Genomic DNA, 22,398 nt, shown 5'->3' with positions numbered 1-22,398 from the left:
TTTCCCTAATGAGTAGTATCAAGTACCTTTTCTGCTGTTTTTGGAATGAGGCTATGGTTTTTTCCAAATAGCCCTTTGATGTGAAGTGTTATGTCAGTAGCTATCCTAATTATATCCTAATTCTTAGGATAACTTTTTTTTTTAAAGATTTATTTATTTGAAAGGTAGATCGATCGATTGATCTCTCTCTCTGTTTTTGAATCTTTAGGAAATTAATCTAGCAATGTTTTGAAATATGACTTGTGTTCCCAAAATATGAATGTGGAATAAACCAAACATGATGGCCTGTTAGACAAATGAATTAAATTTATAATTTGTTTAGATGAAAGAGAGCAAAGCAAAAATGACTAACACTTTTTCCAGAGTGACTAGAAAATTGATGTACCCTGAAAAAACATTTATGGTGATTGGTATAGGATAAGGTATAGAATTATTTCTCTTTTGAACCTTAAATTACTATGACTAGTTAGACAATTAGCTATAATTCCCTCCTCCAACTTTTTATTTCTCTTTCTCTTATTTTCAGGCTGGAGTCATCGATGTGAGTTATGGAACTGCAGATGACTTAAAAAGGATTAAAAAAATGAAAAATACAACAAATCAGATTGCACTCCTGAAACTAGGAAAATTGCCACTCCTTTATAAGGTTGGTCCAATGTCTATTATTCAGTGGTAGTATGGACATTATTTTGCTTTGTTTTGTTGGATTTATGTTCCTCTGTGAGCATGGAGCCTGTCAACCTGGTATGTGTAAGAGAGAGAAAGAGAGAGGAGAGAGAAATGGACAAACACACACAGAATAAAAAGCATGGAGCTCAGAAAGATGCAGCAAGTATTACAGGAAGATGGGTTTTCTGGAACTGAGCATTTTAGATTAAGATCTTTAAGCAACAAAATTAATGTCTTTATTCCTTAAAACAGGAGATAACTTAAGCTACATACTGATGAATTTTCGGGACCTCAATGAGATTGGCATACTTTTTTTTATAATGATACCTATCTGAAAGGCTAAAAATAGAACTACAGTGTCCACTTGTTGTGACATATGTGAATATCCGTTATCAAAACTGACTACCATGTACTTTATGTTAGACCAGAATCCCGCTGATTTACAGTCCTTAGTGATTGATTTTTATCAACTATATAACTTCACAGTTACTAGCTATGTGCAGAGATTTAATTAAAATATAATAATGCTAAGGAGAAGCAGAATTTTGATTTATTTTATTTAAATAGAAGTTTATTAACACTAATCCACAAGATACATTTACATAATTGAAGCAGCTCAATATAAGTGGCTGATAATGAACCACAGTAGACAACCACTGCTGCTCATTTTGACTTCATTTCCTATTTGTATTTAAAAAGAATGGTTAGTGTAGTTATGTCACTGTAACACCCTGGTTCTGAAGATATATTGGATTTCTCTACATCCAACCTTAAATGAGCTTTGATAATAATTCCCAGGTCCAAAAAAAAGTCTAGAAATTCGTTGGCACACTCTGTTAGGAAACAAGAGAACATCCAGTGCCTGTTCTTCACTGTCTTTCAAGGACACCCTTATACTTAAATCAGTGCCTGCTGACAGATAACTGGCCAGAATTTTAAGTTAGTGTTAAAAATATTTTATGAAGGGATAGTAACTTTTTGCTGGATAATTTTTCTTTTTTTATTTTTATTTGACAGGTAGAGTTATAGACAGTGAGAGAGAGAGGCAGAGAGAAAGGTCTCCCTTCTGTTGGTTCACCCCCCAAATGGCCGCAACAGCCGGCACGCTGCACCAATCTGAAGCCAGGAGCCAGGTCTCTCTTCCTGGTCTCCAATGTGGGTGCAGAGGTCCAAGCACTTGGGCCATCCTCCACTGCCCTCCCGGGCCACAGCAGAGAGCTGGACTGGAAGAGGAGCAACCGGGACTAAAAGGAGTAGGCTTTTCCAAGCCAGCTACAAAAAATAAAAATCAAGATTTCAAAAGAAATAATTGAAAGCAGGTCAGAATATTATTAAGTCTCTCACTCAAATCTAGCTTATAAAAGACTTGAACTGGAGGGTCAAAGGTTTATGAGGAAGAATTTTGGACAGATCTATCGATATGTCCAATGACTAAGACTTCAGTGGTACCACATGGAAGACTTAATGTATGACTCCTGGGCGTCTAATAAATGAGTTCAAAAGAAATATCTATATTGGAATTGGCCTGCATCCCCAGTATTGGGAGCAGAAAAATTTAAGTGTGTTTCCTCTGGACCAGTTATGGGCCTGTGTGTTCTGCCTTCCTTCCTGCACTGGAGTTGATACTTGGATTGGTAATACACGGGGTCAGTGACTGGTGAGATTAAAGTTGCTTTTGTCTGGAAATAGAAAACTGTGTGGGACTGTTTCAGTTAATTAAGAAGAGTGGGAATAAGAGAGGGAAGAGATGTATAATTTGGGACATGCTCAAGCTGACTTGCCCCAAATGGTAGAGTTAGAAACATACCAGGGGATTCCAATTCAATCCCATCAGGGTGGCATGTACCAATGCCATCTCACTATTCCAAGTGATCAGTTTCAGTTCACAATTGATCATAATGAAAGGACTAAGAGTCAAAGGGAGCACATAAACAAGTCTAGTACCTGCTAACACTAACCAATGGAGTAAATAAAGGGGAGAGTGATCCAACATGGGAAGTGAGATACTCAGCAGACTCATAGAATGGCAGATGTCCTAAATAGCACTCTGGCCTCAGAATCAGCCCTAAAGGCATTTGGATCTGGCTGAAAAGCCCATGAGAGTATTTCAGGCATGGAAAGCCAAGACACTCTGGCAAAAGATCTCTGTGAGTGAGAACCCAGTGGAAAGAACAGGTCTTCAAAGAAGGAGGTACCTTTCTCTGAAGGGAGGAGAGAACCTCCACTTTGACTATGACCTTGTCTAAACAAGATAAGAATCGGAGAACTCAGAGGGCTTCCATAGCCTTGGAAACTCATGACTGGAGCATAGGGAGATTACTGATGCCATAGACAGGAGTGTCAATTGGTAAAGTCAACAACAGGAGTCACTGTGCACTTACTCCTCATGTAGGATCTCTGTCCTTAATGTGCTGTGCATTGAGATTTAATGCTATAACAAGTACTCAAACAATATATTTCACTTTGTGTTTCTATGGGGGTGCAAACTGTTGAAATCTTTACTTAATGCATACTAAACTGATCCTCTGTAAAAAAAAAAAAAAAAAAAAAAAGAAAAAAGAAATTATCAACTCCCAACTTGACTCTCACTGGGATTAAACATGACAATAGGTCTGATCTGATTTCATCATCATTTAAAAAATTATCTATTATTTTTCACTTTATGTTTCTGTGTGGGAGCAAACTGTTGAAATCCTTACTTAATGTATACTAAGCTGATCTTCTGTATATTAAGATAATCGAAAATGAATCTTGATGTGAATGGAAGGGGAGAGGGAGTGGGAAAGGGGAGAATTGTGGGTGGGTGGGACGGTATGGGGGGGAAGCCATTGTAATCCATAAATCGTACTTTGGAAATTTATATTCATTAAATAAAAGTTAAAAAAAAGAAGGTATTCACAAAATCCAAAAGCATCCATAAACATCTTTGAGTCCCAAAGAAAATAAATTATCTTAGGGCAGGAAAAAATGAAGTCAAAATCCTCCATGCTAGATCTCTTACTTCTAAGCTCTATCTAACACCACAGAGATAAGTGCACAGTTAGTGCATGGAGAGGGAAATAAAAGAGACTTCATCTGTTCTCAAAAAGCAGATCTGAACTGGAGGAAGGATAGGAGAAAGAAATTTTAAATCCAAGGTGGGATTTCGATCATGATATGAGATTATCATTATAAATGTTTATTAAGACTAGTGACTAAAGTTAATTATAGAAATTTGTATTAGCAATAATCAGGAAAACAATGGGATAGTCTGAGTTTTCATCTAGGTGTCTGAGGAAGAATGTTCCTCTTTGAATATTCTTAAGGTAGAGTAACATTGCTTTGGATGTATTCCACGAATCTTGTATGTTCACCTTAGCAGTAACTAAAACATTATGTGTTAAGGGTCGACTGTATAATTTGCATGATGAAGTTATGGCTAATTTCTGCATCTTTATACTTTTCTAAAATATAGAAATTTCCTAAAATATTTTTATGAAATATTTCTAAAGATGCTATAATCACTTTCCATTTATTTTGTATGCAGAAGCAATGCTTTAAAAATTCAACTGAAAATAAGGTACTTTATATTTTTTTAAAAAAGATTTCTCTATTTATTTGAAAGAGTTACAGAGAGAAGGAGATGGAGAGGGAAAGACACACATATACACACACACACAGAATCTCTCATTTGCTGGTTCACTTCTCAGATGGTCCCAAGGGCATTGGTTGAGCCAGGCTGAAGCTAGGAGCCAAGAGCTTCTTCTAGGTCTCCCTTGTGGGTAGCAGAAGCCCAAGAATTTGAGCCATCTTCCACTACTTTACCAGGTGCATTAGTCAGGAGTTGGATCAGAAGTCGAGCAGCCAGACATGAACCAGTACTCATATGAGATGGCAGTGTTGCAGGTGGCAGCTTTACCCACTACACCATAATGCTGGCCCCAGGGCACTTTAAATATTTTCTAATAATGCTTGCAAGCCAAATACATACTCAGAATCCTTACCAATACATAATGGATTTTAAAAAAAGCAAATGTTTCCTTGTATTTGCTTCAGAGAATATTGGTATTTTGAAACCTTTTGGCCATATCTACAAAGCAGTAAATTAGTGGTTTATCTAAAATGGGACACAATTAACAAGAACCTGCTATCTTAATATTGATAATTTTCTTATAGGCCTAAGATAGATTTGGGAAAAAATTCTGTCAGAATCCCTGTCAAGACAAACTTTGACACACATTTGGCATTATCTTCTAAGGGAAGGAGACAGGGAATCATCTCTTTAACCTTTAAAATCCCATTCTAGCCATCTCTGTTCTCTGTGAATTGTCTCAGAGACTTAGAAGAACTCATTAATACTGGTAGGGGGTAAAGAAAAGGAGCATTAAACATGGTTACAGTCGAGCTTGGTTCACCTGGCTGTCAAATACATTCAGGGGCTGAAATTCAAAAGTGAGGTAATGTGATAATATAGCAGGTTAATAAAGGCAGAGGACCAGCTGACCCCTGTGTGAATCACAATTGTTATTCATAATTCTAAATGAGCATTTGGTCTAGGAACAGGCAGCTGAATGAGTAAAGAGAAAAGTTAATCTTATTTTACTGTGCAGTAGTTACTAAATCATAGTTGAAAACTGAATTTGGAAGGGAATCTCTGCATCTGATATAGAGAGGGCAAAGGGAATGCATAATTGTGATATTAAATTATCTCCTCATATGGGTAGAAAAATAATTGGCAGCTGAGAAAGAAGAGATCTCATTAGTTTTATCATACATACTATGTATGTATTAATTTAGACTCTAGGAAGGGATTGAGGAGAAAATCCCCACGTTGTGCAATAGGAACTGTGAAATGCAAAGGGATTTTAAATATATGCCTTGACACTGGCAACTTTTGCGGCAAAAAGGGTCAACCAAACTCCTTCCAGACATAGCTTCTTTAACTTAAACCTTAGAGGAAAGGATTTACATCTATTTAAGTTACGTATTTATAGCCATTTATTTTATGGAACAGTACTCTAGTTCTTTAAGAAAAAAATATTCTTTCATTTGTCATAATTGACAGATTTATCTTAATGACAGTCTGCAACATAGTAAAGTTGACTGTGATACCCTCACAAATACCTAAGTTGCTGAATAGCACACAAGTATTCAAATTATTTTACAAAATGTAATAGAAATATTTGACTTTCACTTTATCTCCATTTTCACACACACAAAAGTGCAATACTAATAATTAAAAATCATGTGTACCTCATGATACCTAGAAATCAAGTAACTTCTATTGATCTGTGGAGGGAGGCCAGGCTATTATGTACCTCCCTATCGCATGTTGGTCCATATAGGAGTCAATTTTTCTCAAAACTTGCTTGCTTACTTTATTTGTTTATTTATTTAAAATCTTATGTGAAAGGCAGAGAGAGAGGAAACGAAGAGATACTGCATCCACTGCTTCATTTCCCAAATGTGTGCCTAGAACTCAATCCATGTCTCCCAAATGGGTGGCAGGGACTCAAATACTTGAGCCATTACCTGCTGCCTCCTGGGGTTCATGTTAGTAGGAAGCTGGATCAGTAGCAGAGGAACTAGGACTCAAACCAGGCACACCAATCTGAAATGTGGGTGTCCTAAGTGGCAACTTACAGGGATACCAAATATCTTGCCCCGAATGAGTCAATTTTATATGCAATAATAAAGTTACATATGAATATGTATCTTGATTAATTATATCATTTTTACATAGGGAATTATACATAAAAATCTGTAAATCCTAGAACTACTTTTATAAATGCAATAAACATATCCATTCCTAGTATTCTCTATCACATACTATGAGATTAATAAATATTAGTCTTTCATTTTTCATCTTTACAATAACAATTTTAATGATCTAAGTATCCACATTATTTTTTCAGTTTCCTACAAATGAAGCATTTTCTATGTCATCAGATAAACATATGTAAATAAATATATAAGATAAATAAAAATAAGAGCTATAAAAGGCAAATGTCTTCTGGACAAAGGCCTTCATAACCGCATATCACTGTGTCTTGTTTGACCAACATGTAACTTCACCACCTCATAAATGCATGAAGCTTGCTCTTGTTGGAAAGAGCCCGGGGGAAAAGTGAGAGGTGGGAAATAACTGATATATATATTTATACTTTCAAGTAGGCTGTTTCCTAAGATTAGGGAGGAATAATATAATAGAAAGAAAAGTAAATTTTGTACTACAGATGCTCCTTGACTCACACTGGGGTGATATCATGATAAGCATGCACTGAACATACCTGACCTGTGGAGCTTCATAATTTAACCACACAGTCCGCTTCACAGAACACTTATTTTCCCTTGAGATTGCAAAGCACTCTGGGAACTTCCGCTCACTGTCGCTGTGCAGCATCAAGAAAGAATAACAAACAATGTGTTGTTAGCCCAGGAGAACATCAAACTCAAAATTTAAGCTGTAGGGTTTTTTTAATTAATTTATTTATTTGAAAGTCAGAGTTACACACACACACACACAGAGAGAGAGAGAGAGAGAGAGAGAGAGAGAGAGAGGTTTTCCAACCACTGGTTCACTCCCCAATTGGCTGCAACAGCCAGAGCTATGCTGATCCAAAGCCAGGAGCCAGGAGCTTCCTCAGGGTCTCCCATGTGGGTGCAGGGGCCCAAGTCCTTGTTATCCCAGGTCATAGCAGAGAGCTGGATAGAAGAGGAGCAGCCAGGACTAGAACCAGCGCCCATATGGGATGCCAGCGCTTCAGGCCAGGGCATTAACCCGCTGCGCCACAGCGCCGGCCCCTAAGCTGCAGTTTCTACTGAATGTGTATCAGTCTCACATCAGCATAAAGTTGAAAAATCTTAAATTGAACTATTATAAATTGAGCATCTACATTCAACTTTAAAACCCAACTTAATCCACAAAATAATTAAACAGAAAGCATTGAGTTGTGACTTTGGTGAATACAAACATATTGGTGATTTGCAATCAATATATTATGAATGGAGTTCTAGATCACTAAGAGATCGTTAGTTGAGGTAATTAATAATAAAAAACTTCCTTTTGAAAACGAGTTTCACATGAAGTATTTTCCTACCTTTCATGTCTGCTGAGGTCTACTGCAAGTTTCCTTTACTCCTGTCCCTCTTTTTCCCCCCTGAGGACATTTGTTCAATCCCCGTGACAACTGCGTTCAAAAGAATCATTATCTTTATCCTAACTTATAGAGAACACTATTATGGTTGAAGGTCAGAGATGGTAGGACTTAAGTTTTCATTTCATAAAATTAAAATATGGGTGTATGAAACTATTTTTTTAAGATTTATTTTATTTATTTGAGAGAGTTACAGAGAGAGGTAGAGATGGAGAGAGAGGTCTTCCATCCGCTGGTTCATTTCCCAGAGGGCCGCAACAGCCGGAGCCAAGCTGATCCAAAGTCGGAAGCAGGAGCTTCCTCTGGTTCTCCCACATGGGTGCAGGGGCCCAAGGACTTGAACCATTTTCTACTGCTTTCCCAGGCCATAGCAGAGAGCTAGATCAGAAAAGGAAAAGCCAAGTCTAGAAGTGGTGCCTATATAGGATGCTGGCACCCCAGGCCAGGTCTTTAACCCGCTGTGCAACAGCGCCAGCCCTGAGGTAGTAAGTTTAAAAAATATGTGGTGTCTAGTACAACAATGTTAATGAAAAGAAGATCAATATTGTTAAGATAATATACTTGTAGGGCATGTGTGTGTGTCTGTGTGTGTGTGTGTGTGTGTGGTATGTGTGTGCTTTCTGTGTGATGCGACAGTGAGGCTGAGAAGATGGGAGGAAGATAGTTTCCTGTTGAAACTGAATGCATTGTGATTTTCCTCTGGTATGGAAGGAACTAGCAGAACTCTGTAGGTGACATTCTATGAATATTTAAGATAAAACAAATGTTTAATTCAGTGTCACTGGATGATGTTTTCAGGTATGATTCTGTACATGGAAGCAAACTGTCTTAAGACAGTTTCTGATGGGATTTTATGAACAAAAATAAAACATTATCTTGATAATGTCACTTGCTGAATAATTTAATGAGGCACCCCACAAACAGAAATAATTACAAAAGTCTAATATGTCCATATTTTGTAATTTTAACACTCCAGAGCTACTTTATTTCTCATGTAACACCTGGTCAGGACTAGAACACAAAATCAAAACACAATGGGTTATGCTCTTAAAGCTAATATGCTGTTGTTTTTTAATCAGGATACTTTTCCTTTTCTACTGATTGGCTTAAGCAAGTTTTCTAAAGGATTTAGACTACATAATTCTATATAAAAGGGAAGTATTTTTGTTGAAGTATAATTTCAATTGTAAATATCAGTGAAAAGCCTTCAGATCATATCATTATTCTGTCATTTAGCAATCAGACTTGAAGAAAGTGAATTTAGAACAACTAATTGAATCCTTCAGATTCTATATCTAATAATCTTTTTCAGGGCTTAACATCAAATGAAGGGATCGGTGTTTATCCTAGTAGTTGTGACACCAGTTAAGATACTTGCATTCCATATCAGAATACCTGGGCTCAATACCCATCTCCAGCTCCTTATTCCAGCTTGCTGCTAATGCAGATCCAGGGAGCAGTAGTGATGTCTCAAGTAATTGTATTCTTGCCACCTTTTGGGGAGACTTGAATTGAGTTTCAGGCTCCAGGCTTCAACCCTTCCCAATCTCTTTTATTGTGGGTATTTGGGAAGTGAAGCAACAGATAGGAATACTTTATACTGTCCTCTCTTTCTCTGCCTATCAAATAAATCAATTTTAAAATTTTAAAAGATTAAAAGATGTCAAAGAATTTTGTTTGTCATGTGTTAACTACAAAATTTATATGCCATGCTTATGTTTTACTTGCATGATAATATAATCTAATTTCATTTTTGTACCTGTTCAAATTATGAAAATATAACAAATGACATAATGTATCAGAAGAGTTGACTTTTACATAAATCTTATTGGAATGTAGTTATCATAAATAATCCTCTATGTTCATACAAGTTTGACACAAGTAAGAAAAATGCTGAGCCTTTTGTTTCTCCTAACTAAATGAATCATGTAAAGTAAGAAAGGAGAGAAAGCAAGGAGGAAGGGATAAGGTATGGGTGGGGAAGAAACAAATAGAAAAAAAGAGAAGAAATGGAGAGAGATGAAAGAGGGAGATGGAAAATTGGAGGAAAAGGAACGAGCAGTGAACCCTTCTAGTTTACTCCTTAACTTCCCGTGTTTTGGCATTTTTTTTTTTTGGACAGGTATTATACAAGGGCATGCCAAAGAGTTCAAAGAAAATAGAATTAAAAGATAAATTTATTTTGTTGCAAATATTTTGAAATTCATGCATACAGTAGGTCTTGAAGAAGTTCATTGAAAATGTGTGTATGAGAAAACTGCATGGATTTTGAGGCTTTTACATGCTAAAATAAACATATTGTAATTCCAGTTCTTCATGACATTTTTGAATCACAGCCATAATATCACTGTAATATCAGAAGTAGTAAGCTGTTGACATATTCTAACTTTTTGGCAGTTATTTGGACTCACCCTAACAGTGCTTGATACAGTGTTTGATACAGTGCTTGACCCATCCTTTCACATTTTAATTTCTCTCTCTGTGTGTGTACAGCATGTGTGCATGTGTGTATCTGGTTAAAATGTCCATTTTTGCCTGCTATTGATAGCCTTCTCAGCCCTTGGAATCTTCTGTGTTTGCTCTGTGTTTAATGGGTAACCTGTTTTAAATAGTGAACCATTGCAGGATGAAAGAATGGCAGAAACAGACTCAAAGTCAAGCTCTTCTTTTTTCCTGAAGGTTATGTGCTGTCAGAATATTATCTCACCAGGACTGTATTGTTCTACTTGAATTTCATTTTCAGGGTGGTCACCATGTCAAAATCTCTGATTGTATCATTTGCTCATTAACATAGCACCACTCTATTTATGTAAAAGTTCAGGATGTCAGGATTTAGATATATTTGGGGAATGGTGGTGATATTGAAATTTAGTATTTGCACTTAGAATGTCCTGAAACTGAGATTTTGCATGGTTCCCTTCACAATCGCCTTGATATTACATAGGTGACATGGGTGTTAAAAACCTAAAGAAGAGCAATAAACCATTGGTTCTGTGTTAACAAAGTTTTAAGACACTTGATGTCTAATTGCTATTCATATATATAAACCTAAGTCTCTCCTTTTTAAAAAATACATTTTCTTTTAATAAAAATAAATAATTATTATCATCTTGCTCAGAAACATTTGATAAAGAATACTAGGCTGTAGTTTGCATTTTGTTAGTATGCTGCTATAAAATGTGTGCAGGCAGGCTCGAATTACTTCTAGAAAGAAACATCATTGAAAATTTATGTTGGGAAAAAGATACTACTTTCTAAAATGTATGTAACTAGAATTGCATCTATACAGTGTATTTTATCTTGTCTTGCATTCAATATACTTTCTATTTTTATTACAAATTAACCTTTAATAAACTAGAAAAGCTTAATCTATTTATATAAGCATAAAAATTCTCATTTGAAGTTTTAAAAATATACATACAATAAAAGATTTTAGTTAGAAATTATTAATATATATTTATTAACACAAACATTCATTAAGCTGCTTTTTAACAGAAAGTATATAGTTAATAAAAGGACTGTCAGGGGTAGTTTTAGAGTCTATAGTTTATACTGTAAAATAAATCTTTTGTGTTTTTTATAATAAAGAGTTTGAAAAAATCCATTATATTATAGGGTTTTTTTTTTTCAAAGATTTATTTATTCATTTATTTGGAAGTCAGAGTTACACAGAGAGAGAAGGAGAGGCAGAGAGAGAGAGAGAGAGAGAGAGAGAGAGAGAGAGGTCTTCCATCCGCTGGCTCACTCCCCAATTAGCTGCAATGGCTAGAGCTTTGCCAATCTGAAGCCAGGATCCAGGACCTTCTTCCGGGACTCCCACAAGGGTGCAGGGGTCCAAGGATTTGGGCCATCTTCTGCTTTCCCAGGCCATAGCAGAGAGCTGGATCAGAAGTGGAGCAGCTAGGACTAGAACCGGTGCCATTATGGGACGCCGGCACTGCAGGCCTCAGCGTTACCTGCTATACCACAGCACTGGCCCCTTATTATGGGTTTTAAAAATTACTTCGTATTTACTAGATTTGTATTTCTAAATTTCATTAATTCTTTACATAAATTTTATTTTGTGTATTTTGTCTCGTATTGCATTTTAAATTACAAATGAAAATAGAATTTAGTATAATAAATCTCTTTAATAAGAAATATACAATTCCTTGGATATTACAAACATCTAAAATCTAAATTTAAAGACACAACAATAATCATTCTAATCACTGTTGGGAGAATCCAACATTTTGTTGTTGTTGTTTAAAAATTTATTTATTTATTTGAAAGACTTACAACCTGAAAGGGAGAGACAGAGATCTTTCCTGGTTCACTCTCTAGATGGCTGCAATGGCCAGGGCTGGGCAAGACTGGAGCCAGAAGCGTCTTTCAGGTCTCCCACATGGGTGGCAGGGGCCATCATTGGGTGGTTTGGGCCATCTGCCACTGCTTTTCCCAGGTGCATTAGCAAGAAGCTGGATTGGAAGTGGAGCAGAAGAGACATGAATGGGTCCTCATATGGGATGCTGTCATTCTAGGCAGTGGCCTTATCTGCTGCACCACAATGCCAGCTCTGTGAATAATCCAACATTTTAAGTCAATTTTGTATTAGGAAGTTTGGATGCCTATAATGTCTATAAGTGTAAAGCAGACTTAAATTTTGACTAGTAATCACAATTAAGGAAGAATGATCAGTAAATTCTTCAAATAAAATCATATTCTTCAATTTTCAGTTGTGATTTTTTTCTGTTTATATCTAAATCCCTTTATTTTAGTCATTAAAATTACTATCCCTACCTACCTTTTAATAGAGAATTAACATGTTTCTTTTTCATAAATACATATTTAGCCATATCAAACTTATTCCATAATTATCTGACAAAAACAATTTTGAGCAGTTATAGGATAAATTTTGCATATATAAAATGAATCATGGCCAGCGCTGTGGCTCACTAGGCTAATCCTCTGACTGCGGTGCCGGCACCCCAGGTTCTAGTCCCAGTTGGGGCGCTGGGTACTAGTCCCAGCTGCTCCTCTTCCAGTCCAGCTCTCTGCTGTGGCCCAGGAGGGCAGTGGAAGATGGCCCAAGTGCTTGGGCCCTGCACCCACACGGGAGACCAGGAGGAAGTACCTGGCTCCTGGCTTCAGATCGACGCAGCACTGGCCATAGCGGCCATTAGGGGAGTGAAACAACGGAAGGAAGACCTTTCTCTCTGTCTCTCTCTCACTGTCTATAACTCTCTCCTCTGTCTCTCTCTCTCTCTCTCTCTCACACACACACACACACACTGTCTAACTCTGCCTGACCAAAAAAAAAAAAAAAAAAAAAAGAATCATTACCTGAAATGCAAGAAGAACTCTTACAGTTCCAGCCTGCCTTGCTTACTTGACATTGTTCCAATCCCAAATTAATGACTGGTATAATTTCTTTGCTTTATCTTTAAACAACAATACAACTTGGTGATGATATTATGAATATTAAGACCTCTGTGATACAATCCAAAATTTTATTTCTATTCTATTAAGAAAAAGATAGTTTTGGCATTCTATTTTGCCATATATTTTTGGTGTATACAAACTTTATCCTGTTTTATTAATTTTACAAGCTCAAACATTCTTTTACAATGGAACGCATAAAACAAATTTGCATTTTTAGCCAATTAAAATGAAATTGTTCCCTCTTCCAATTATATTATAGCTAGACAATGATTGTGTTATATCCTAGTTTTCCTTACTAAGAAGTTGTTTCTATGTTCCTAAATTTGTATTTATGAGATGCATGAGGTTTGGATACCTTAAATAAAAGTTTTCTGGGGGAATAAAAAAAGAAATAATAAAAAAGAAGAAAAAAATAGAAATTTTCACTCCCATATATGTGATGTGTCTGGATTGGAGTTTTATTTATAAAAAAGAAAACAAACTGAAGCTCTCCTTGCCTTCCTGTGGTGTTGATGTAGACAGGCAGATTAGATAAAATTGATTAGATTTGTGAGCTGGAAGACCACGCACTTTCACCACGCCCCTGTGTGATTGCATGTCCCTACCTGACCACACCTGGATGCCCACCTGCTGATCAGACTAATTAACTACTCCCCTTTGGAAGTGGATAAGAGGCCTGGAACACAGTGGGCCTGGGCCTCTTTTTCCCCTTTTTCCCCTTATGTCCCCTCACTGCCCTGATCCCCTTGTTGCCCCAAGCATTCGGGCTCCAGGCCGCCCACACTCTCTCTGCCTTTGCTTCCCTGCCCATGATAAACTGCTAGTAACTGCTCATAACCAAACGCTTGCTGCACGTGATTCCTGGCCTGGTCTCTGCTCCGTGTAGCTCCAACTTAATTTCCAGACTTTTCTTTCTCCCTTAAAACTGTCATTCTGCTATGTATTTCTCTCATTGAATAAAAAGTTTAAAAAAGCTTACTATGCTGCCTGATCTATTTGAACCAGTATTCAGAATTCTTCTCTGAATTTGTGGCAAGAATCCACACAGCTTATTAATTTCAGAAATATTGATAAGCAGATCGGGTTCACTATTATGTGTTAACATATTTAAGTTTTAATATTTGTGGTATATTTCCTTCAACGTGCTTTGAGGGACAGCAATTTATTTTGAAGTAAACCAAACCTGCAGATAACTATAGGCTATATGTGGTTCTGATAAGGTCAAAAATTTTGCTGAGATTAATAAAATAATTTCCTTTCTACAGTTTTCAGAATTGTCTGCAAAATTCTTGGTCTTAAATTGTCTGTCATTTTTAGACAGCAAAACTAAATGTCAGAAATTTACTTTATATTAAATCAGAATCAGGGGTTGGCACTGTGGTGAGTGGGCAAAGCCACCACCTGCAGTGGCAGCATCCCATATGGGCACCGGTTCCAGTCCTGGCTGCTCCACTTATGATCCAGAGCCTCAGCCTGGGAAAGCAGGAGAAGATGGCCCAAGTCTATGGACCCCTACACCCGCATGGGAGACCCTGAGGAGGCTCCTGGCTCCTGGCTCCTGGCTCCTGGCTCCTGACTCCTGGCTCCTGGCTCCTGGCTTCAGATCGGCTCAGCTTCAGCCATTGCAGCCAACTGAGGAGTGAACCAGTGAATGGAAAACCTCTCTCTGTCTCTTCTTCTCTCTATGTAACTCTGACTTTCAAAAAATAAATCAAAACTTAAAAAAATAGAATCAAAAGTTTTAGAACAGTACAACAACTTGTATAGGAAACAACAAATTAAAATATGACTCTAATTGGCAAAATATATAAATAATATTTTCTGTGGGATTTAAAATTATTCCTAGTATGACTATTAATTTTTTTGGTCTGGATTTATAATAGGTCTAATTGATCATGAAATAAATAGATATAATTCATTTAAAAATAAGACTAATTCGAAAAAAGGTAGCTGCATAGCTGTAACCCTTATTTGGATTCTGCATTCAGTCTATGACTGTTCATGCTGCAAAGCAGAACTCTCTGAACTTCTTCCAGTTTTTCAAGATGCCAAATTCATGAATACTTCAATGGCCAAATAGATACTGGAAAATTTAACAAAAACGTATCAGGATGACATTGACTTCGTATCTGCGGTGCTGAGGCTATAGTATGAAGGTAGGAAAAGGTGACTAGTGACTTTTCAATTCTTCACATTTTTGCCATGAGGTGTCCTCATATAGACATCTGATGAGTTTCCTACCTCACAGCCCACAGATATAGAATATAATCAGTTAATTGGGATTTGAGACAGAGTTCTACCACTCAATGGCTATGAGAGTCAATAGTCAAGCCTTGGGGCCAGTGCTGTAGTGCAACAGGTTAAAGCCCCAACCTGTAGCACAAGCATCCAATATGGGAATGGGTTTAAGTCCCAGCTACTCTGCTTCCAATCCAGCCCACTGCTAATGTGCCTGGGAAAGCATTTGAAGATGGTCCAATTGCTTGTACCGCTGCACCCATATGGGAGACCCAGAAGAAGCTCCTGGCTTCAGATTGGCACAGCTCCGGACTTTTGGGCCATTTGGGGACCAAACCAGTGCACGGACAACCTCTCACTCCTTCTCTCTGTAACTCTGTCTTTCAAATAAATTAAAAAAAAAAGATAAATCCAAAAAAACCCAAATCAAGCCTTTTAGCCTCTTTCAGACTGAATTTTCTTCCTTATAAAACCAGTATAATGACAGTGTTGTCTTGGTATTTCCTAGCCTTTAACAAACACTGTAAACAGGTCTAATATTGTTGTGCTGCAGCTGTGAAAAAGAGCAACTCTTAATTTTACTGGAGATTTAAAAAATAGTTTCTTGAATAATATCTGTGTAATGCTGTAGGTTCATTTTAGATATTATTAACTACTGTGGACACTCATAATCTTCACAAAAATCCCTGTGTAAGTAGTGGTGGTTGGTGCTCTCCAGTGATATCTAAGTCTGGGGGAGGTTGGGTATTTGTAACCAATGTCATACATTTATTTCATTTATTTTGTACACTTATTTGTGATTCTATAATGAAAATTACTTAAGATGGCTTCTCTCAGATTTTAGCGCCACTGAACCTTCAATCAGCTTTCTCTATAACTAAATAAAGATGTTTTCAGAAAGCTTTCAGATAATTCCAAATGAAAAAGACAAATAGAGTAAGAGACAGGAAATGTGAAAAAAATTAGTAACTGGTGAAGGTAGGTGATCAGAATATGAGTGTTCATTTTACTATATTTTTATTTCTTCGAAACTTTAAAAATTTCCAAGTTAAAAATTATGAGGGAAAAATCTTAACCAGAATTCTCAACAGGTGCCTGACTATGCCTCAAACTGCTTACATTAATTTAGCTTACCCCGACCCCGGCCGCTTGGAAGTTGATTGAGTGGTTATAAAGCATGCTTTTCATTTGGACAAGATTTCTCCTTTGTGTGGAGAGTCAGTCAGCTTCTGCCCTTTGTCAATCAGGCATACTAATCAGAGGATTCAGACTTACCGATTTAGCTGTCCAAAATCCAACTTGACTTAAGGAGTCAAAAATATCACTTGATATTCTTCCTGCAAAGGATGGTTAAAAATCATCCAGTGGGTCGGATATGGTCATTTTGTTTAAATCACTCTTCATCCAAATTGACTTTTTATCAGATTCCTGACAGCCAGGAAGACATAGCCTCAGGCACCTAAACAAAAGAACACTGCACATGAATTGGTGTTGAATTTCTTCCCAACCAAAGTGCCTGGTGAAATCATAGGGCGCTTGTATATCTGAGCTCATTTATTATTGGAGAAGAGTTCTCATTAACTTCTTCAGGAAAACGTTGCCATTAAATCTTATCTTGAATGAGAAGAATTTGTAACTTGAAAATGTTTATGAATATTTCATAAGAATCGTCTTAGGGTGCATGGTTGTGTGTGATAGCCTGGCAAAGGTTGATAGATATGTGGAATATTGTAATGACTTGATGGATGCATATGGAATGTTTAATGGAAAAAAGTGAGAGTGCCTGCTGTGAACACATCTCAGTGTTGTACTGATTTTACTGGGCTGTTGACAAAATCCTCACGGAGAGGAAGAGTTTCTAATTAATGCATTGAAAATGGTAGGATTGTTTCACAGCACTAAATTGGCTTTCAGGAAATACGTTTGGGAATAAGGGCCAGTGATTTAGTCTTTGCTTCTTTTCATTAAAATACATTTCAAAAATCCATGAGTGAGCAAAGTAGTTCTTAAATAGTTTGGTACTTGTTTAACAGATGGGTTTCTATCTAACTGTATTTGCTGATTGTGGTGATGTCTCAAAATCTTAATAGAATTTCAACAAATGTCACAGTTATAGGGGATTTATGAGTGGCTTTGTCTCAGTGCAGCAAAATTTGAAGTACAATCTTCCCCAAGCATTGTTTAGTAGACACTTAGAATGGATAGAATAAATTGAGAAATGTTATCAAAATTGATCATTGGATCAGAAACATGCTGAAATATTTAAATGAGAACTATAGAATTAAAAGAAGAATGAGGAACTAATTAAAAATAATCTTCAGGCGATAAAGAAGTCTTCATGGGTTGTAAAATTAGGACTTATTCCAGTATTTACATAAGGTAAAACTATAAAATATAGGCTTAAACTGTGGCAATATATATTTTGGTTATACATATATAGTTTTCTAAGACTAGTTCAGTATTGGAAAAGGCTTCAAAATATTGTCACAATCTGCCTCTAGAACCTCCAAAATGCCCAATATCTTATAAGAATATAATGTTTCTTGACATTTCTCTTTTTTTAATTGTTTTGATAATTCACTACTAGGTGTGGAAATCTGTTTAATACACATTATATACTAGACATCTACTCTTTTCTTTATACCACCTTAGCCCCAATAAGAAAACTTTCAAAGAAAAAAGAAAGCTCAAAATGTTACCACATAATACTGAAGGAGTAATGATCTATAAGACTAAGGAATTTATCTTTTTGGGACCAGGGGACTTGGCATTGATTAACACATTCAGTGCATTCCAGTAACAGATAGGATTTTGTACCTTTTCATTCAACCTGAGCAAATTCTATACTTAAAAAGTTTTTTTTCCTAGAATACGTCAGTTTAAATATATCTCTTTTGTAAAAAAAAAAAAAATTAAAGGAAAATTTTTGTGTTTCAAGAAAATGAGTTTTTATTACATTTTCAATCACATGAGATACAAGCAATTTTTACTTGTGAAGATTACCCTTGTCCCTGTTTGGATCATACGGTATTATGGGAAGTATGCTGCCTTACTCTCACGCCTGTTTCTCAACATGATCTGAAGACACCATTTTAATTAGGCTCAGATTTGATTTATTTTTATTTGCTTTTTATCTGCACATTTACTTGAATAAAATTGACCAAATTTCATTTTATGGTGACAGTCTGTTATTTGGATAATTTTATCAAGATTTATTTATTTGAAAGGTAGAATGACACAGAGAAAGGAAGAGACAGAGAGATCTTCCAACTGGTTTAATAATATTTTCCTGTATAGATTCACAGAAGAGACTCTAAAAAGAACTTCAGCATTTTTTCCTGGTCACCACAACCCTGTCCATATTTTTTGACACATAGGCAATGGGAGGCCCAATAATTTGGAATTTAACACATATGCTTAATATTGTCATTCTAATCTCAAGGAATCTTTGTGACAGGACTAAGATTAATTAGCTTAGTGGATCTGATTACTGGAGACCCTGATTTCTGTTAATAGCCATGTTTATCATCCTAATGTGAAATTTGCTTCTAGCCATTTACTTGATCATGTAAATGTATGATGCACTGATTTTGCTGCATTTGACATCAGATAAATATTGAGGGTTGAGAGGCTGCCTTCTGCACTAATATGTCAACCTTGGTACTGCCTTGTCTATCTCACTGAAGAGTTTAAATCATTTTTTTAATGCAGAAAGTATACCTGGGAAGATATGAGAATCACACAATATACATCATTTTTCTCACATGAAGTAAGATAGTTCTACATGTAATCCTGAGTTTATAGAAATTTGATACCATAGGTTATTTAATCAGTTCTTTTGGGTTATGTATTTGATTTAAGGTAAGACATTGGTTTTTGCATTTAAGTATAATCTTTTTGGGGGCTGACATTGTGGCATATTGATTAAAGCTGCCACCTGGGATGCCAGTCATCCATGTTTCTGGAATAGCAATGGAGGATGGCCCAGGTGCTTGGGCCCCTGCACCCACACCTAGACAAAGTTCAAGCCTTCTGGCTTCAGCCTGGCCAGCTCTGGTCATTGCAGCCATTTGGAGAATGAACCAGAGAATGGAATCTCTGTGCGTCTTTTCCTCTCTCTCTCCCTCTCCCTCTCTCTCTCTCACTCTCTCTCTTTTTGTAACTCTGCCTTTCAAATGAATAAATATTTTTTTTAAAAAAGTGTAACCCTTTCTAATAGGAAGTAAAATAAATGGTAAAAATAACATATGAAAAAAATGTAATGGTGATAATATAAACATTACATAGGCTAAAATAAACATATTTATAGACATGAGAAATGCACCTTTCTTTTTTCACAAGATTTTAATTTGGTAGCATATCTGCAAGTATCCAAGGCAACTTATCTTTTTATAAGTATTTCTTTTTAAAGTATTTTGTTGTAATAAAAATGTCTTTTGACACCAATGCCAAGAATTTTTCAATTTCTACACTTGGTTATTTTCCACATTAGAATCTTCTCTTTTCCATTCAACTAGGAGAAATTATCAATACAATTTATCTATAATAAATTTTTAAAATTTTAAGTTATATACAAAGAAATTAAGACACATAGATCAAATAGTTATTTAGGGAAGAAGACAAAATAGATATTTAATCTCCTTTTTATAAAACATATTTGAGAAGCATATAGAGAAAGGAGAGAAAAAGAGAGCGAGCTCCCATCAGCTCCCTCACTCCCCCAATGCTCACAGCAGCCCGAAGGGCCTGAGATTGGAAACCAGGAACTCAGTTCAGGTCTCCTACATGGGTAGCAGGAAAACAACTGCATTAGCAGGAACATGAAATCAGGAACCAGAACCAGGTTTTGAACCCAGGTACTCTGATATGAGACATTTTAACTGGTGGCATAACCCCTAGGCCAAACAGCCACCTTTTTTCTTTTCACTCTAATGTAAGAATACTTCATTGACAGAATTTTGATTTTATGTATTTTGGTTTTTTCAAAGTAATTTGTAATGACTATATTTGCAACTGTTATATTTTTCTTTTCAAATTTTCCACAAATAAAAATAGTTAAGTCCCTAAAGCAATTGCCATTTACTTAAATTGTTCAATTGTTCCATTAGGACAGCTGTAGATTAATGCAGTTTTGCTTAGTATAAATAAATTTTTTTCCAAAACATGCAAAATTACATATTTTTACCACAAAAAATTGTGGCAGTGTTGGGAAAGTAAATATATTCATGATAATAACAGGCAAGTAAATTGCAGATCAGGTTGAAAGGAGAAAAATATTTTATTTCTAGCAGATCCATTTTCATTGATCTACTAAACCTTTAGTCTATTTAAAGTCATGATTTTTTTGTAAGTTAATATTATATTCCCATAACAGTTACATGGATAGTATTTTGAACTTCAAACTGTTATTATTCTGCTAGTCAGAGCTGATGTAATGAAATTCAAAATATTAGTGAGCCATGAAAACTCCTTTATTTTGTTTTAAAGTGCCACAGTTTCCTTCTCCTATTTAGAATACTTAGCATTACAAAATCAGCCAATGAGGCAAGAGAACTTAGTAACTAATGACATCAGACACAGGGTCTTTAATGCTGGCTCAACTTACGATATTGAGCGAATCACTTCACCTGTAACATTAATACACCCATACTTGCCAAGAAGGCTGTACTGTGTGAACTGGAACTGAGCTGACTCTTGAGGATGACACATGCCCTTTCTCTCAAGTGAAGGGGAAATGAATTGAGCCCATGATGTCATACATTTAGTTTTATTTTCATGCTGTTGGTTATAGCTGTTCTTTCCACGCTCTTGAAGATACTTCACAAAAGAGGCGCCATCTATTTAATCAAAATGGACTTGTCAAGGAGATGCATATTATGAAATAAACACTCAAGAAATGGTGAGAGCTAGTAGAAGAAATTCCTTTTAATTTTGATTCTTTATTTCACCTTATTTGCCAAACAGTCCCCCAACACTCATGTACTTTTTCCTAACTGAAGATATTTCTGAGTTTTGAAATGGTGCTAGGAAACTGTTAGCACTGTCAAAGTGTTTCTAGTATTACAAAGTAATCTGGATATAATAAGAGTAGAAATAAATATAAAAATCAAAGACCACAGTTCAACTTTCATTATGTGTGTAAAGGATATTTAATGATTGAAACTCTATATGGGGCCAGCGCTATGGCTTAGCGGGTAAAGCTGCTGCCTGCCGGCATTCCATACGGGCACCAGTGAGTCCCGGCTTCTCCAGTTCAGATCCAGCTCTCTGCTTGGGAAAGCAGTAGATTTCTTGGGCCCCTGCACCAGCATGGGAAACCTGGACAAAGCTCCTGGCTCCTGGCTACGGATCGGCGCAGCTCTGGCCATTGCGGCCATCTGGGGAGTGAACCAGTGGATGGAAGACCTCTCTCTCTCTCTCTCTCTCTGAGCTTCTGCCTCTCTCTAACTCTATCTTCCAAATAAATAAAAATAGATTTAAAAAAAGTCTATATGGAGACAACTCAAATTCTAAAAATGTTCATGCAAATTGCATGATAAGGAAATTACTCACAGAGGTGGGGGTTTGGCCTAACAGTTAGGCAGCTGTTTGGAAGACCTGCACCCCATATTGGAGTACCTGGGTTAGAGTCCCGGCTACTTTGCTTCTGATCCAGCATTCCTGCTAATGTGCACCCTCAGAGGCAGCAGGTGATAATTTAAGTACTTGGATCACTGCCAACCATGTGGGGTACCCTGATTAATTTTCTGGCTACTGGCTTCTGTCTGGATTATCTTTGGCTGTTGCAGACATTGGGGGCTGAACTAGCAGGTAGAAAAACTCCTCTGTATGTCCTTTTGGCTCTGTCTTCCAAATAAAATGAAAATAAACAAAAATTTAAAAATACATTTTCATAGATAATAAGGTTACTTTGTTAATATTATCAGGAAGTTTT

The 22,398-nt window shown here is 36.4% G+C and overlaps 1 protein-coding gene across 12 annotated transcripts in view; it reads left to right on the top strand.

Moving 5' to 3' along the window:
• Positions 1–22,398, top strand: part of NAALADL2 (N-acetylated alpha-linked acidic dipeptidase like 2) — a 1,435,315-nt gene that overhangs the window by 852,023 nt on the left and 560,894 nt on the right. For all 12 annotated transcript variants that reach the window (XM_070072500.1, XM_070072494.1, XM_070072497.1 and 9 more), the window contains one exon: positions 527–646. In XM_070072500.1, coding sequence (XP_069928601.1) covers positions 527–646 — 120 coding nt within the window. The remainder of the gene's footprint in view (positions 1–526; positions 647–22,398) is intronic.

Source organism: Oryctolagus cuniculus, chromosome 4 (assembly GCF_964237555.1).
Source record: "Oryctolagus cuniculus chromosome 4, mOryCun1.1, whole genome shotgun sequence".
NCBI classification, from domain to species: Eukaryota; Metazoa; Chordata; class Mammalia; order Lagomorpha; family Leporidae; genus Oryctolagus; species Oryctolagus cuniculus.
The sequence above is the reverse complement of the archived record's forward strand: the minus strand, read 5'-3'. Positions and strand labels throughout refer to the sequence as shown.